We start from the raw sequence: 18,616 nt of genomic DNA, 5'->3' as shown, positions 1-18,616 counted from the left end.
GGTTGTCAAACTATTTGAATTTCAATAAATTCTACTTGAAATAAATCCTTGTTGTGTCGTCAAAAGTACTGCAAACATTAGCTTTAAATCTAATTGTTGTTATTCGTGACAATTTGTCCTACGTAGCGATATTGTAATTCAAAATAGACTGATTGGCAGGTTGTATCAATGAACAGCAAAACTGTCATATTTGCGTAGCTATGAGATACGAACTTTAACCTTTGCCCTTTAACACGCATGGCACAACCACACACCGTAATGAATTTCTGTCATTCTGAACTCTTTAATCAGTGTTTTGACAGTTCTCTCGTATATCAGGCAATGTAAAACACCTGTAACAGCTACTGTGTATATACATTTACCGTAATCTGTGATACCATTTTTGTTTTGCTAAAATAAAATTCTGTATGTCGACATTTCAATATGTGAAGCTGTTTTTTTATTGATTTGAAATCATATGCACAGTAAAAATACTACAAAACTATGTATTGCTGTGGAATCACTTACATAGACTGGTTGGCAGGTTTTTCCATTAATTAATTAATTATATTATATTATATTAAGTGAATAATATTTTAACGTTGGATACGATATTTGCTTTATCAGTTACAAACTCCTATTGCATTCTTTCCACGTTCAAATTCAACACTGACTCACAAGATTTCAGAAATTCAAGAATATGTTTATAATAAATTTAATCACTCAAAAATTGGCTCAAAATAAATGTTGAAAATTCCATATCTCTTAAACACAGTGTTTATAAAATTGGTATAAAATGGAACGAGGTCCAATTGACCATACAAAAATAAACCATCACTATTTGAATTAAAAGCGGAAAAAAGCATTAACTTTTCTAGATGTGTACTTAAATTTGTAACTAAAAACGCCACATTAGGAATATGCACGAATGGACATAATAATCCATGAGGACGCCACCAACGTCCGAATATATTCTAGTTTTGTATCTTGTATAATGAATATGAAAAGGTTTCATTAATTCAATTATGTTTTAGTCTTCTTGTATCAATATTCTAGAGTATATATATAAAATGTGATCCCATAATTGTAAAATTGTTTGACTAAAAACTGTTATTCAAATTGGAATAATGAAAAATACAAAGTACAGATTTTGTAAAATTGTAATTTTTTAAATGGAAAAAACTGTTAAAAAACACACATCAAGATATTTGTAAAACTCACTCATAAAAGTTTATAACTTTGTTTATGACTGGCAAGATAACAAAAACTGTCAATACATTAAAGTACAAATCGTATGTCCATGATAACCATTTAAAGGCCCAGGATTTGAATTTTAGTTGTGAAAAACAGTTGTCTAGCAGTCATAGAAAAAAAGAACAAAAGAATGATCCGCTCCTATGATTGTCACCCTTGTGGTTCCACTGATGAGATAACACTAATGCGAAAACCTGGGATTGAAACCCTGGCCTCCAACAAATTTCACACGGCAAATTCTCCACACGCTATTCGTTTAGTAGAGCATATGCAAATTTATGACGTGAAATCACGTGTCCAGCAGCCATTGTAAAATGGAATCCATATCTCGAAATTCTGGGTTAATACGAATATAATACCTTGCAATTATTTATGTTTACATGTACTTCTTGTGTATTCATGCTCATGTCAACTCTACAGGTAAAGGAAAACCGACAACTTGTTTTTAATCTTCTGTTTCACGGTTATTTCTATCATTTATATCCTGGCGTGACATGTCGTCTCTGTCCACATCCTCTGCAAAGTTAAAATCAAATTTAAATCAGAAATACCAAGTTTAATAGTCTCTAATGCCACAATTCTCAGTCGTCTGAGTCGGTCATGCAACTGGACTGAGGTTGAAATAAGTCTCTAATCGATTCTCTTGTATGTTTACGGGTAAATATGTCAAATCATCGTCAAAACTGAAAACATATCGACTGGGGTGGTGTTAACTCGATATCTCTTCAAACAAACCGTACAATAAGATACTATGTGAATATATATGAAATGCAAACGTCCTTTCTGTACTCTCAAAGAAATTCAACTTAAAAGTGAGAGAGAGGGAGAGAGAGAGAGAGAGAGAGAGAGAGAGAGAGAGAGAGAGAGAGAGAGAGAGAGAGATACAATGGGCGTACCTATGTTGTTATCGTTCCTATTAAAGCAACGGATACACAAATGATGATAAGTTCATGTATTGGTTGGTTATTATTACTTCCGCTCTCCTCTAGGTCTATATTTCCTTTATCTTTGTTTCTTTTTGCAGTTCCATTCGATACTCCGCCATTACCTAGATAATCACAACAGAATTAGTCCAAATTAAATATTGCAGTGCAGTGCAGTGCAGTGCAAAAACTAACACCATGGCAATGGCGTTTGACACAACTATCGAAATCCAAGCTGTTATTGTAAGAGGATATTCTCTTTAGTATGTAGTTTCGAAGTCTGAATTTTTACCAAAACTCAGAAATAATATGCATATCAATAATTTGTACAATCATTTCATCAACATATCCCAAGAGATTCCATCAGATTTATTTCATGATAATACAAATAAAGGTTATTATAACACATCATCTGCTTGAGTCGTGTTGCGATTGGTCAATGCCCTGTCACATGGTATGCGTAATTTGAATACTGTTGCCCGGGAAATGACGATCTATTGCCCCATAGGGCAATAGTTCCATGAATGAAAAGTCGAGTGGACTATTGCCCGCCCATTGCGCATGCGTGAGCGTCTTCCTTGCAGACGACAAATACAGTATTCAGACGGGTCAATGGCCATGGCGGCAAACGATAATTCACGTTTTTGGAAAGTGTCTGAAGAAGATCTTGCAGAACTGGTGTCACACAAAGATGCTAAGCGCACAAAGTGTGTTATCAAAAATGCTGTGAGTATTTTAGAAAAATACTGTGTGGAAGTAGGAACGGTATTGCCTGTGGAGGATAATCCTACAGAACTGTGTACGCTACGTAATTTTTATGCAGGAGTTCGACGCTGTGATGGGGAATTGTACGCCAAGAAGTCAATGGTTTCAATCAGGTACGGACTTCAGTGACACTTCCAGAAATTGTACAATGTAGATATTGTCAACGACAGAGATTTTAAATCTTCAAATGAGGTATTAGATCCAGATAGTATTTATTAAATTTATAACTGTTTTGACTTGTTGTTTATTCAATTGTTCAAATTTAATCGTATATAATGTGTCTGTAGTGTCAGGTTTATTATAATAGTATGAATGAGATGTGTTATAAAACAAATGTCGACTGGCCTCTTGTTCGGGCAATAGCATACGTCAGTTCCCCCTCAGGCCTGTCGATCACATCAACATCAACCTATTTCCCTTGGGCTTCGCCCTCGGGAAATAGGTTGATGTTGAGGTGATCGACAGGCCCTCGCGGTGAACAGACGTATGCTATTGCCCTCACGGCCAGTCGACATTTGTATACTGTATCACAAGCGGGAAATGTTACCTTGTCCAATTATTTTGTCTAGACTCGATTGACTTCTTCAGGGGACTGAATGTTTTCGCCAGGTGTTAATGGAGTCACGTGATTATTGACAAGCATTTTCGGAATTAAAAACTTGATCGTGTGCGTGCGATAGCTGGCAATGAGATTCTTGACGGAGAAGCCTGCCATGAACCAAGACGGGGCCGTTGTAAATTGTAGCGTTCACACGCATACGAATTCCAGTGTACACAAGGAAGCCTAACGTCACCCTTTCTTACATGACAGGAGGTAAGTAAAAAATCTAACAGGTGGCAAGAAAACAATTTAATTAAATTTGAGTCGGTAATTACCAGTTGCGTTGGGTTCGTCTCGTGGCTTGGGAGAAGTACTGCAGACAGCATCCGCTCTATCACTCCCCGTCTTCAAAGTGTTTAGACCGTTCTCTTCACAACTAAAAAAGGGACGAAAAAATTGAATATGTTTATCGATAATCTGGGAAATCATGCCTGGCTTATGATGAATGCATAATAAGTTAACTACTGATCTTTTAGTCTTTGCAAATGCAGAAATTAAAGAAATTAGGGTTTGATAGCAGTAATCAATACAAGTGTACTAAAGGCAGAAATAAGTCTGTCTGGACTTTTCCTTTAAGTTGACAGGAGTAATCAATACAAGTGTACTAAAGACAGAAATATGTCTGACTGAACTTTTCCTTTAATACATAATATGTTACAACGGTGTAATTTGCAGACAATTTTGCACGGGAGAATTACTATTAGACTTGCCTTGTGTGTTGAAAACATGCCCGCACCATCGATTCTTGGTCTGAGAAGGTTCCAACTGGACATTTCTCGCAAACAACATTGTGGGTTGAGTTTCCTGTGTTTAGAGAAAGTAAAAACATATTAGTACAATGTAGTCTGTAAAGATACGATATTAGTCGTGTCATGCTATACAACACGACTGTATCTTACAATCTACATGTATTTACCTGTTTATTACTTAATGTGCAAATTAATTAAATAAATAAGTAAATAAATGGACACGGACATATGCTTTTTAAATTAATTAATTAATACATAAATTTTATATTAATTAATTAATTAATCAATAATGATAATAATTAATTAATTAATTGTTTGGTTATTTACTTAAATAATTAATTAATTAATTGATTGATTATTTAATTAAATAACCAAACAATTAATTAATTAATTAATTAAACAAAGATAAATAGATAACTGAATAAACGAGTGAGAATTACAAATAAATGCACACTGAATTCCAGTACCATTAAAAATCACAGTGTAAGTAAAAATTGACACTTCGGGATAAATTTTGTTTCTTACCTTGCTGAATAACACCCCATCCCACATCACATTTTGTCCAAGGTAGACACAGGTCGGAAGCTGATTTATAGTACCCATCCTTGCACTCACACGTTTCCACATTAGCAATTGAACCCGGACGTTTGATCTGTTCTCGCTTTGGGTTACACCGTGGCTGTGGGATGCAGTTATGGCGAAGATTTCTTCCAGCCGTGTACGTGTCGAAGCTACATCGTCCACACTTCGTACTGTCTGGTTGTCCGACTTTGCAAGGTCTGGTCATGTAGAACCCTAGACCGAAAACATGACGAAGTGACGTCACAGTGTCAAATTATACAATGCAAGCCAGAGATCAAGAAAAATGAAGACGTTATTCCTATAATAATCATGTATCTATGCATCAACATAAATGTTCAAAAGTCGGCTGCGATTTACTATTTTCCATCATGTGGTAAACATAACAACCACGCTCGTAGCCTTCATAAATATTCCAATATTTCCTTGTGATTTTTTTTAAATCTTTAAAAGTTATTTAGAATTATTCTATGTGAAGCCTGAGCGGGTATGTCTATTTGCTATTATTTAATTAAACCCAGTGCATTTATACGATTCGTTTCATTTCATGGGTACACTGTCCAAACACGAGAACATAACAGAATGAACATAAATTACGGAAACCGAGAAGGAACATCAGGTTTCTGAAGTCCACACTCCACAGCCTGAAGAAGCTCCGCAGCCTCTAGGCCCTTGTGATTGATAAACTTATTTATTTTACTATGAATCTTAGTTTGGACAGAATTTATGAAAATTATGACCAGCATTTGGTACATGATTATCGCCGGATCATGTTTGTAACACTCACCCGGGGGGCAGCTGTCACAGCAACGTCCATTATAAATCATCTGGGTATGACCGTGTTCTTCACCAGTCCGACATATCACAGACTCCGATTCAGCCAAGTTCATTGCGAAGTGAGGCACGCATAGGAGGAAAACCAAGGCAAAAACCTAAAAATAATAACATAAATAAACGAGGTCGTATCTGAGATAGTGCAGAAATAATATTAGTGTTACGATCCAAAATATCGTATTTCGGAATTATGCACTGTATAGTGTTAATGGAGTGGTCATAACCAAAATGGCAGGTACACATTCTAAAACAGGATGCACGTTTACGTCCTTTGTTCTGCGGTGCATGGAATACGTGTGAAAATGTTCAGTTTAATGAAGACAATGGGAAAAATGCAATTCTGAAGTATGGACGTTGGAGAGAGACCTCTCCTCTTGGAAGTTTGTTTCATGGGAGTATTTTTTGTTGTTAATGTGGTTAAGTTTATTGAGTGTCATTAAGGAAGTGATTCAGAAAGGAAAGGCAAAATTGCGTTTATGTTATGATTTTTTTTTTCATGGGAGCATTTAGCAAATAAGACCATTCTAAACGTATTGGAGATTTTATCACTATGTTTACTTTTAATGTAATTACTGAGTGTTTTCACGGAAGTGAAGGGAAAGGCAAAATTGCCTTTATTTTATATGTATGAGTTTATAAAAAATAAAACATAGTAAACCAATGTTGAATTTAGTGACCTATATTATCACAAGTTATAAACAATGACCCAAGACGTCATCGTAGGGTGTGGTGACCGTACACCTCGGTATCAGGCTGTACTAACAATGGTCAGACGGTATGTAAACTATATAGTTCATTGATCTTCATTCACAAACAATGTCCCACTTCACTGGAATGTGCAAGGTGAATGTCCCCCGACGACCCACGAAATAAACATTTTAAATAGGAGTTTGATATTGTCTATTACTAATTAAACATCATTATACATCATGTCATTATTTCTTTCTGACGAGTGAAATGCTACTAATCCATAAAAATCTGGAATCTGTTCACGGTTATTCCATTCGCCAAGTCATTCATGGTGGAGGCACGTGCACTCATGATCAACAAAGTAATAAACAAATGGATTTGGCAACTAAAACCTATCAAATAGTGTTTATCCTGAAAAGCTGGATAAATTACGTAAAATGATTTCAGATATTCAAATAGAAATTAAATGAAATTGAACATACAATAATTAATGTGTAGTTCTTTTCATAAGACTATTTTAAGAAACTTTCATCATCAATTTTTAAACACTGAAAATAGAACCATAGTATTTGTGAACCAGTCAATGTATATATGTTTATGCAAGTGTAAACAGTTACTGATATACACCCACATCATGCACATACCACCACGTACACATCACATGGAAAGCTATTGTAAATTAACGCTTTGTCAATCCCACATTGTATTACATGCATGTGTAGGATACATTTACTTGACGGCAGTTCAGAAACTATGTAAGGTTACAACCTCACATCTCAGACCAGCTAGTCATGTGGTAATCGTTGTAGAGTATACGAATGCAGTTTTGTGGTTTGATAATCAAATACAACCTGTGTAAAACTTATATCATAAATTTGACTAGTTTTATCGATGGAAAATATTTTGTGGCCATACACTGAGGGATATCTTTGAATACAATTATATTCCAAAGATTGAAGAATTGGACCACAGATCCTATGAACTATATTTACATACAAAGCAATGACTAAAATAATTGAGAAAATAGACATATTACCATGGCAAATCTAATAGTCTTTTACAATACTAAGAATAGCAATTAAAGTAAGAAATTGGACAAGTTTGAATGGAGCGATGGGAGACTTTGGTTAAATCTAAACCTTCCAGACTTCCAGACTCAATCAATCAATCATTTAATTAATCGATTAGTCGATCAATCATACAACCAACAAATGAATCAACCATTCAACCAATAAGTCAATCAATCAATCAATCTGTCAATCAATCAATCAAACTATTTTTCACAACACGCACTATCAACAAAATTAGAAAATATGGTATTGTAACCCAAGAAATACGATATAACTGTAAATATAAATATTGTAGTGTGTTCAGTAAGACAATAATCCTACGCTACATGCACCTGTGATAGTATAATGTGGTATAGTATAGTGTAGTGTAGGGTAGGGTAGTGTAGTGTAGTGTAGTGTAGTGTAGTGTAGTGTAGTGTAGGGTAGGGTAGGGTAGTGTAGTGTAGTGTAGTGTAGTGTAGTGTAGTGTAGTGTAGTGTATTTTATTTGACATGAAATAATATAAAAAATACATTATCTAAAGCAATATATCTGTGATACTAGTATATGTGTGATATATTGCTGGGTTTTTTTTAAAGTCCGCGCAATGTGAAATGAACGCATGCGTACATATTAAAGGTACCACTGTCCAAATATATTGATGACTTGGCGTTTCTTGTGTTCTCACAATATATGGTGTTTATAAGGAAGTAAAATGCACGTAGACAATGTTCCTGGGTATGTACGAATTTATATAACAAAATCTGACACTGATGTATTTATCACTGTGTCTTACATTTGTATCACGTACTTAGTTAAGTAAAGTTGACGTTACTGATTTTGTTGGTTTAAAAAAAATCATAGTTGTTCTGTACTTCGATTCCCCAAATGTTTACTTTTAGGAGAGCGAGAGGGGGGAAGGGGAGAGACAAACATACATACATACAGACAGACAGACAGACAGACAGACAGACAGAGGGGATAGAGAGATATTTCACCTTATTTATATTCTACTTACGTGATTCACTGGGGCGTTCATCATGCAACATTTCTGCCATACGGTAAAAAAAAACCTGAAGAATAATCGTAGTTGCTGGGATATTCCAACGACAGTAGTCAAATTCAGCTATCTTTGCTAGTGTAGAAGACGATACATACAATACACACAACTTGTCGGTCTGACATACAAAACACGAATTGCAACCAACGTTACGGGTCTGAAGGTTATACCTCGTGACTGAGTTCGTGGTACGTGTTATGGCCCAATGACGCACACAGAGACTTCCCAAATACGGTATGGTACCGTTGCTTATTGTTGAACGAGTTTTCTCCTAAATAAAGTGTAAGTTCTATTAACCATGACAGTTTAACAGTTTTATTTTTTCACGTAGATGTTACACATTATAAAATTAAAATGTAACTGGAGTTCATAATTCGACGTATAAGCTTTGAATATATATTGATGACACAGAAGATCATGGCGTATTCAAAATCAGCAGAGAATTAGGTAAATAATCATTTGTGATGTTATAGATAGTAGCGAGGTGTATGCATATTCATATTGCTCTATTGGCCTCAACTCGATAAATCGAAAATTCCAATCTGTGGAGCCGTACAGTCATGTTCTTTGAAACTATGAAATTTTTTATCAAAAGACTAATTAATACCGTAATCTTTAGTTCAAATAATTCAAGAAATTGTCTTTATATGGTCACCAAGTGTTATAATATTCAAAAGTAGCCGAGAATAGCCGAGAAATAAAGCTGTATTATTAGGCATGGTCAAACTGTCCAACAACCTTTGTACACCAAACCGGCCTCGGGCGGTTTAAAACAGCTAGCTAACCACTCGACCACGACTGTGTCTTTATTGCTAGCGTACAAACTATGATTGTATATACGTAACTAATTACTAAGCTGAAACAACATTTCTCTCAAATTTTCGAATGATAAAGCAACCCCATTTTTCGTACCCAAAATAAATACCTGACTAAACGATGAAGTTATTATGAAGAATTCTTTAACCCGCGAACAATAACTATGCTTACTTTGGAAGTGCATCATTACACATACGAAGGACTGCGTATATATACCAATCATTGATGTTGGATTATTAGCCAGTTAAACTGACGTATTTCAAATTGTACGCAAACATATCATAGTACTCTCGGACAAATGCAATTTCTTTTGAACTCAGATACGAAATAGGGAGGTGATGAGTAGGGGACAGGAAGGAGAGGGAGTACTGTTAGTTAGCGATCTAATAGTCTATTTACTGGAGAATCACTATGCAAATCACCAATTTCTTTAATCTCACAAGATACCCCAATAATTCAACTAACAACAATTTAGGTATGTAATATTTATTTATTCATTTTATTTTCAATTTACATATATAAGACACACCTTCACACCTTTCCCCTTTCCGCTGCACACAGTGATAGCAAAATTCTCGCAGCTAAAGTATGGTGAAGGTCACGTGACCAGCCATGAAAGCAGCAGTAGAAGGGTTTATTTCATTGATAAAACTACTAGCCTAACAAACATAAGCAACACTTTCAATTTAATCTAAAATAAAAAAAAAAGTTACCAGAATGTTATCATTAAATAAATATCATATCAATAAATCATATACGATAACCATAAACTACTATATAATTTTATAATACTAAAAAAAACCGGAACACTTTGAAACAAATGACTCAATCTGATTCAACTATGTTAATACAGAATCACGGGAAGTTGTTTTTCTAAAGTTGCTTCCAAGAGTAACAGGTGAACACAAGTGTTACGGCTGATTTCATTTTAGCTTTAAAGTTATTACAACAAAAAAGTAATTTCTTCAAACCCTGCATTGCGTGACCTCTCTACAGTAAAGAATTGACAAGTCTTGTGTCAGAAGAGGCCATCTATACATTGGATGCGAGGCATTCTGGGAAATAAACAAAGTTAGGTGCTCCACACCTCAACAATACCTTACATTGTTCAGCCAGAACTCTACAGTTTGTAATAGTTAAAGCAATTTGGAGCTCCTAACTTTGATTGCTTCCCATAATGCATCACATCTGTGTACGCGAGGCCTCGTCTAAGCTATATCAACCATCTTTACAATTCTATTTCAAAGAAGTTGCACGATACAACAGCAGTGGACATAATTTGTGGGGGTCTCTTCCGCGTACAAAAATATAGCTATGACGAAGAAGAATAATAATCTTCGCCTTTGTACCCCTTAAAGTTACACATGTACGTTTTGATGGTCCCTTATGTGTTCATCCTCCCCCCCACTTTATCCATCTCCCTTTTGCCGTCTTCTATCTCCTTCCTCTTTCTCCCTGTCCTTTCCTCCTTTTTTCCTTATATTTTCCATCGTAAGACCAATAACAACATTGTGATGTAAACTACTAGTACTATAGACCGCAAGATACGTCGTATCGTTCCACCCTCCTCTCACCCATGGAAGGGGTTGACCGATGTGTGGGGGCGCCCCGTTACGACATACCTTATAAACTACGAGTACTAGTTTCCCACTATATCTCCACGACTGACTGCAGCAATGGTTAGAGCATTGGGGTTGTTTGGTTAATTAATTCTGACAGAGATAACAACATAAACAAGAAACTCCGTCCGGGTTTAACATTGTTCAACAGTCTGACTTTTGCACTGTGACATGTAGACTCTTCAAACTCTGAATGAGGATCACGTGATAAAAGCGTGTACTTGTTCACACAATATAGTATAAAGCTTCGTAGACTTTCATCAACGTACTGTGTGTCTGAATGACGAAAAAAAATAATTCTAGGACTACTGGTATATTAGCATATTTCACCTGGAAACATCCTTCTCTGTACAAGGAAGTTGAAAATCAAATAGGGTCAAAGTCGAATATTGCTAACTTACAGTAAACGAACAAGACACATACTTTAAACCATGATATTAAATTTTAATGGCCTGACTTCAGGTTAGAACATGCTGCTCCAAACCCACAACAGACGCTAACATGTTGTAACAAACGACAAGATCCAGGGGGCAGATTAGTTGATATTGGAGGGAATTGTATGCAACGTTTCATTTACAAGTAGGCAGTGTAAAGTTTGCCGCTTTATAGAAATGTCTCTTTCCCCGGAAAAATTCGCTATAAGTCCAGTATCCCTCTTCAACACTGGATTACTACAACGGCAGTTCCGATAAAGATATATTTATAAGGTAAGTTTAATGATTTTAACAATTCATATTTCTTAAAATGCAAACACCACTGTAGTGTGAGGAGGTAACTGTTTTTATGGGTGGTTTATACTTTTTGCCTAAAAGGAATAAATGGGGGGTCTCCAACTCAAGGCACGGAAGTGTTCGTTTTTTTCCAACTCAATTGTAGAAAAATTAATTTGTATGTACTAGTATACTAGTGAGTAGTAAAACGACTAGAAAACAGACGCTTCCGTACAATTAAGGTGTTTTTACGAAGGTAGAGCCAAAATAACAAAATAGACACATACTAAAAAGTTGTCGTTTGGTGTATCGATATTTTCGCTGTTTCTTATTTTTAGTATACTTCTATTGAAGCGTTTTTACTTCCATTAAGTGATATTATAACATATCTAAGCCCATTTGATTGCAACTTTCATATTTAGAGTAACTGAAGTACAAATGAATTCGATATGCAATCCGTGAACTATAAAAGTTTTAAATTTTTCACTGTCAGAAAACAGCCTGTCCAGTTGCAAACTTTTCGTTTTACCACTGTAGCCTTGTGCCAGAAGACAGTGGACTATAATATTAATGCGATAGTAATACTCAAATCTGATGTTAATTTTTTTTAAAAATCGTACATAGCAAGATCTTTACAACTTTATTAACGACAGTCGCATGTAATTTTCTAAACAGTAGTATTTCATTTCATTGACTCCAACTTTAAACCGAGTTGCAATTCTGTAACGATATTCTGCTCAAGTTAAAACTTGATTCAACTTCAGTTACCTTATTTCTCCTAGGGAGTGATTTTAATAGTTAATGCGTTGATATACTACTGTTTGACTCTATCAGCACCTTCAACCTCTCCCTATAACTACCAATTGTCCGATAGTCAACTCGATGTGATATATAGCCAGCAGTGTGCAGTGACCGGTCATCGTCAATTTTTAATAACTGCACATTTACGTGATTTGCGTCACTGATTCAGCATTTTTACCTAAGTCAACAACGCCTCCACATTTACGATACACTGACGGACTCTTTTGATAACGATACACCTACTTAACCATTAAACAAACTCTTTGTAAGTTAAACAACACACGGTACTGTCACGTATTAGTCGATTAGGAACAGAACTGTGTATATACATTGTGACTGGCTTGCTCTTTACATAAATTTACGATCACTGAATGTTTATAACACAACTTTTCACAAAATACAATTGAATCCGCATAAATACTTGTCCTTAAAATAAAGGACCTAGCTGGATCAGGATTAAAATACAGGTTTAATATAAATCAGAAACTATATGACGTTTGAAGATTACATACTTAGGATATTGCCCAACTACCGAAAACCATTAATTATACAAATGAATCATTACGATAGCTATATCAACAAGCTTTGTAGGACATGTGCATTTTGCTATTATCAATGTATGCACCTAATTCTATGAAATTGTAAGCTTGCATTCTTTAGATATTGTCTAATTAACGAAATCATTAATCATGCAAATGACTGATTATAATTAAAAACTACATGAAAAATATAATATCAACTCGTGTGATTAATTATCATCAATGCATGTACTAAATTATGTGGAATTTAATTCTTAATATATATCCATTAATACTAATAGCTACATCAATAACATATATAGGATATTACGCTTTGTCTAGGTTGATTTATGTACTACGTTATATTGAATTTGGAGTTTGTATTCTTAAGAGATAGCCCAAGTACTGAAAATCATTCATTATGCAAATGACTAATTAAAACTGAAAAAGCTTTCTAGAACAGTTGGGGTTTACTCGTTTACATGAACAACTTTTGATCCATACGGGGTGAAGAGGTGATTCGATACCACGGGTAGAATCAAGACTATTACCCTACAGAATACGTGTAGCGAATTTCATTTGAATTGAGTCAGCCGTTTTGAGAAATAGAACGACTGACCAATAGTGTCTCACATTTTTTCTATGCCCACCTCCCATTCCCAGTAGTTTGTATACAAGTACAGCCTGTAAATGTTACTGGGCATGAATAGATCGGCGTTTTGCATTTTTAGCTTCATAGGATTTTACAAGGTTAATGAGAGGCTTCCTATTAATGTTCTTCAACAATTCCTTTAAGAATGCCACATCATCGTTATGTACTGTACCACTGTCCTTTAGTTCATGAAATATGTCATGAAGGTTTTGTAGCTTCTCCAGATCCCTAGGAGAGATTATATTTCCACGCAATAGTTGCCTTACAATTTCCTCTTTATCTTTGGTCAACCTCTCAGCCAACTCTTTGAATAATACTTGAAGAGGATCAAGTAGGGTATCCTTTTCTTCTGAATCTGAAAGTGAGGTGGTTTTTGTCTCAGCTGCATAACCTACCTCTTCACCCTTGTTTGTTTGTCGACTTCCATTTTCTTGTAACTCTGGACGGGCCCCTGCAGTATGAAGATTAAAAGTTCATTATCGTTAGTTTTTATCCATTATTATCAGCTTGTTACACCTCACTGTGTGACCTCTTTGTTGGTATAAACATAATGGGGAGGGTATATTACGGCTAGGCGTTATTTGTTTGGAGGCCCCCAACTTGAGAACATACTCATCAAAATCAAACATTCATTTTGTGATAATTGTTATGAACTCGTTCCTGCCAATATCCTTCATCATCATCGTCGTCGTCGTCGTCGTCGTCGTCATCGTCGTCATCATCGTCGTCGTCGTCGTCATCATCGTCATCGTCATCGTCATCATCATCGTCATCATCATCGTCATCATCATCATCATCATCATCATCATCATCATCATCATCATCACATGTTTCCTACCTTCAATATCATGATTTTTACCTGTCACATTTCCGCTAGGATTCTGTCTGCATTTTCGACGGACGAAGAATATGAGCATTACAGTTACTATGAGTATTAATATGATTACCACTACTACAAGTGCAATAACTAAGGGCGGAAAACCAGTTGTTGTATCTTCTTCCGCGTTATTGGTCTCACATAAAGTAGTGCCTGCTCATGGATGAAAAAATTGATATTAACGAACAAATATATTTCATTCTTTTTCATTTATTTAAAGGTGTACTAGCTGCAACTTCGGAAAGTTTTTTTTGAAACTATACCTATTTTGTTAGATATAAAGATTTCCTCATAATATCGTACACCTTGAATAGTATTGAATCACCTGTAGGTAAATATTTGGGTAGCCGTACAAGTACTATGGTGTCACAGTAATAAATCCAATCAAGTTGATCTTTGGGTTCAACGAAATTTCTTTGAACTGTAGTTTTTTATATGGAAGAATAAACACATGATAATTGTATACAAACATCGGGAAAGTATACATCTACGAATATCATTAGCCCTAAACAGCCCCCCCCCCCCCGAAAAAAAAGAAAAAAAAGACAAAAAAAAAAGACATGTCTTACCGTCTAGGGTCGTAACTCCGTCACTGCACATTGTGCTGAGGACTGGTGTAGGAGTACCCGGATGTAAACTATATTTGCAAAAACAAATAGCGAAATGTTACATAAGGAAATCTGTTGAAATTTATCATGTATTTTTCCTCTAAATTGGCTAATTTAAATTTAATATAATCCAGGTGGTGATAGGGAGTCTGACGAAAGCATACAGCTCATACCTTGACCTACCTATCCGTCAGGTATATGCGCCAACGAGCGACCCGGCCCGAAATCAGAAATTTCCGTTGGTGGCGCAACTTCTAACTGAAAGATGTTTGTGCGAACGACATCTTGTGTAAAAGAGAAATGTTGTATTAAGTCATGTATAGTTTAAGGTGCCAAATGTGAAAAATATCCCATTTCGGCGGCAAATCAGTATTTTACCTTTGTATGGAGAGATCATTACCCTTCCTGGCACGAAACATAAACCTTTGATGAAGACACATTCACCGAATCACTCTAACCAAGGGGTAGGATGGGGTACACGTGTAAGCCATGTAATATCGATCAAAATCAACCATTACACCATAAACATCGACGTCCAATGATGCCAATTATGCGACATGATCGTAAGTCGCAAAATACATTCTTGCTTCGTCCAACGTGACTGCGCTCGATCCATCTTGAACATCGAGTACATCAATTAAAAAACTAAATACTTACTTGTGCGAGCTACATTTCGTCTCTGAGTCAGTAACATTGGAATACGTTCCTGGCGGACACTTTTCACATTCCACGTCATGGGTAGAATTTCCTGATGAGAGAGAGAGAGAGAGAGAGAGAGAGAGAGAGAGAGAGAGAGAGAGAGAGAGAGAGAGAGAGAGAGAGAGAGAGAGAGAGAGAGAGAGAGAGAGAGAGAGAGAGAGAGAGAGAGAGAGAGAGAGAGAGAGAGAGAGAGAGAGAGAGAGAGAGAGAGAGAGAGAGAGAGACCTCATTACACTAGTCATATTTTCATGGCTATTCTAAACTAGAGTCTAGAAATGACTGCAATTGAATATCAAATCACAAACAATTAAGAATGAAGACTTTCATTTTGACTTACCAGGTATTTTTACACCATAGTCATGTTCACATTGTCTCCATTTTCTGCAGTTATCTGGATCTGCCTCTGGTCTGTACAACCCGTCTTTACATTCGCACTTATAATCATGAGTAGAGTTACCACTTCTAATAGTGTTTTCTTTGTCTTTATCACATACATGATGTGGAAAACACTGGCTCAGTTTATTCCGATACTCTGTAAATGTGCCATTTTCACAAATATGACACGCGATTTCTGGATGAACTGTGCTCTCTGTTTTTCGGTAACCTGATTAAAAGTATAGAAACATAACACACGATAATATTTGAGGCCAATTATGACCCACTTATTTTGAAATGTTAACAACCAAATCAGAGCAGATATGTTACAACAATACACAGCAAATAACACTATGAACATCTTAGAAACTTTGCTAATTGCCACAAAATCATAAACAAGGCACTCTTTATGAATGGTACAATGTAAACCCACAGATGACCCAACATTAGAAATTATCACGAATACACACACACACACACTCCAAACTCAATATGTACGAAACCCTGTCATGAACGTATACTTTTTAAGTATATGTAAACTCAAAAAAATCACCAATACAATTCCTGAACACCCCTTGCCCAAGTAAGAAAGTGACGATACTTGCAAAAACCTGGTTGGCTGGCTGTGTGTAGTCTGTCTGGTTGGCTGGCTGTCAATTGAATGCATACACGTAGTTAATACATGAACTGATCTGTGTTGTTGATTATAATAAGACCATGGAGATTTAACACATCATGTACATTTAAATGATGGAGATACTTTATTTTGAAAGAAAAGTAACTGCAACGTATGTTGTATTGAATAAAAAATAATAAACTTTTAGTGTCATGAAGGTTGGCTAAATTATAGCGATTACATTGTAATCAAGTTTTGAGCGTATACTTTTTCAACAACAGCAAAAACAGTTTCAAGTGTTCTTACCTGGGGGACACATTCCTTCTTCATCTTCTGCAATGACATTCTGACCATAAACACCAACAGTACATAATAGACACTGAGTCAAACAAATACACAGTCAGTCAGAGAGACATATTATCATCAACATGCAAATAGGAAGCAAGACTGTAAATCAGAAATTATTCGCTCAGCATGCTTTAAGTATGACTCTAAGATATATCGTACAACTGGCGAGAAGGGGGCAGTGCGTTTTACTGGAATGAAGCTTTAGAGAGCTGAGAGAAGGCTTCACACAAAGAAAAATTAGGAAATGGCACAAGATAACTACAGTTTGCGCATCTGATGCAGGTTGACAAGACGATTTAACAATTTGTTTATATATGTGTGGAAGCTCGCATATTAGTATCCACCCAAGTTGATTGACACTGCCACTGATCTATCAGTAACCAGTAAGGAAATAAGCCTTTACAACAACACATGAAAATTGTGGGTTATGATAATTGGGACTTTGGGATATAGATCTTCTATATCCCCCAAAAAGAGGGAAAATAAAATAAAATCAAGGCTGTAGATATACCTATGCCAAAATCAAGATTGAATGGAAAGCCCTACTGGCTTAGTACCAGTCTCAAAGTATAGGTTAGAGCCAGAGTTAGAGCTATAGCTAAATGTGAGATTTCAGATTTCTCCTTACAAAGGCCACATCTACTGGATCTGGATCTGGATCTGGATAAATAATTGGCACTACCTCCTTAGGAGTATCACGTCAATGGGGGTCATGGGTTAAGATATGAATACTACTGATTTAAGTGATCTTAAAGTCTTGTCTTGAATGAAAATATCAAAGGTGATTCGATGACAGAAGAGGGTAGTGCATTCCAGTCAACAATTGTCCTGGTGAAACATGAGTTCTTGAAAATTTCAGTTTTTGAATCACGGTGTTTATATCTGGCTGGATAAAGTTGTGTACTCTTAGTTGGTGAAAGACGTTTGTTAGCTGTCAATGTTACTTAATGAATGAATGAATGAATGAATGAATGAATGAATGAATGAATGAATGAATGAATGAATGAATGAATGAATGAATGAATGAATGAATAAATAAATGTAGTTTATCCGTGCGTACCATACATTACATATAGAATACAGCATAATTGACAGGACGAACAAGAATGATATGTTTTGTATTACAAAAGGTTGGGGGTTTTCTTAATTTTTTTTAGGGAGTCGGTTTGTTTCAAGAAGCATCACGGGCGGGGGTTAGTCTATTCCAGTACAACACAAACAAGCACACCGGTCCATATCCGACCGTAAAAAACGAACTCTTCACATATACACATATGAAAGTGTACAAGTTTAGTAACAGTTGCTTGCATCTTTTTTTCTTATTTGTTAATGACGTTTGTTTGGTAGTACCGCTGATATATTCAGTCACTGTGCGAGATTTCGAAAACAAAATGGGTGTGGTTGGATAATTCATATAGTCACTGCTACCATTATAGTATTAATACTTTAGGGAAGAAATGTGTACAATATATGTATTCAATGAACATTACATGT

General features: G+C 35.7%; 1 protein-coding gene across 1 annotated transcript; it reads right to left on the bottom strand.

Moving 5' to 3' along the window:
* Positions 1 to 506: 506 nt before the first annotated feature.
* LOC144451155 (tumor necrosis factor receptor superfamily member 5-like) lies at positions 507 to 8,633 on the bottom strand. The gene is made up of 7 exons (XM_078141937.1): positions 8,442 to 8,633; positions 5,638 to 5,782; positions 4,797 to 5,066; positions 4,233 to 4,326; positions 3,798 to 3,898; positions 2,130 to 2,281; positions 507 to 1,749 (listed from the first exon to the last, which is right to left on the bottom strand). The coding sequence occupies exons 1-6, from the start codon at positions 8,463 to 8,465 to the stop codon at positions 2,130 to 2,132; spliced, it is 786 nt and encodes a 261-aa protein (XP_077998063.1). The 5' UTR covers positions 8,466 to 8,633; the 3' UTR covers positions 507 to 1,749.
* Between the last annotated feature and the right edge of the window lie 9,983 nt (positions 8,634 to 18,616).

The sequence above is a fragment of the Glandiceps talaboti genome, chromosome 21 (assembly GCF_964340395.1).
Source record: "Glandiceps talaboti chromosome 21, keGlaTala1.1, whole genome shotgun sequence".
NCBI lineage: Eukaryota > Metazoa > Hemichordata > Enteropneusta > Spengelidae > Glandiceps > Glandiceps talaboti.
This window is presented reverse-complemented; position numbering and strand designations above follow the sequence as displayed.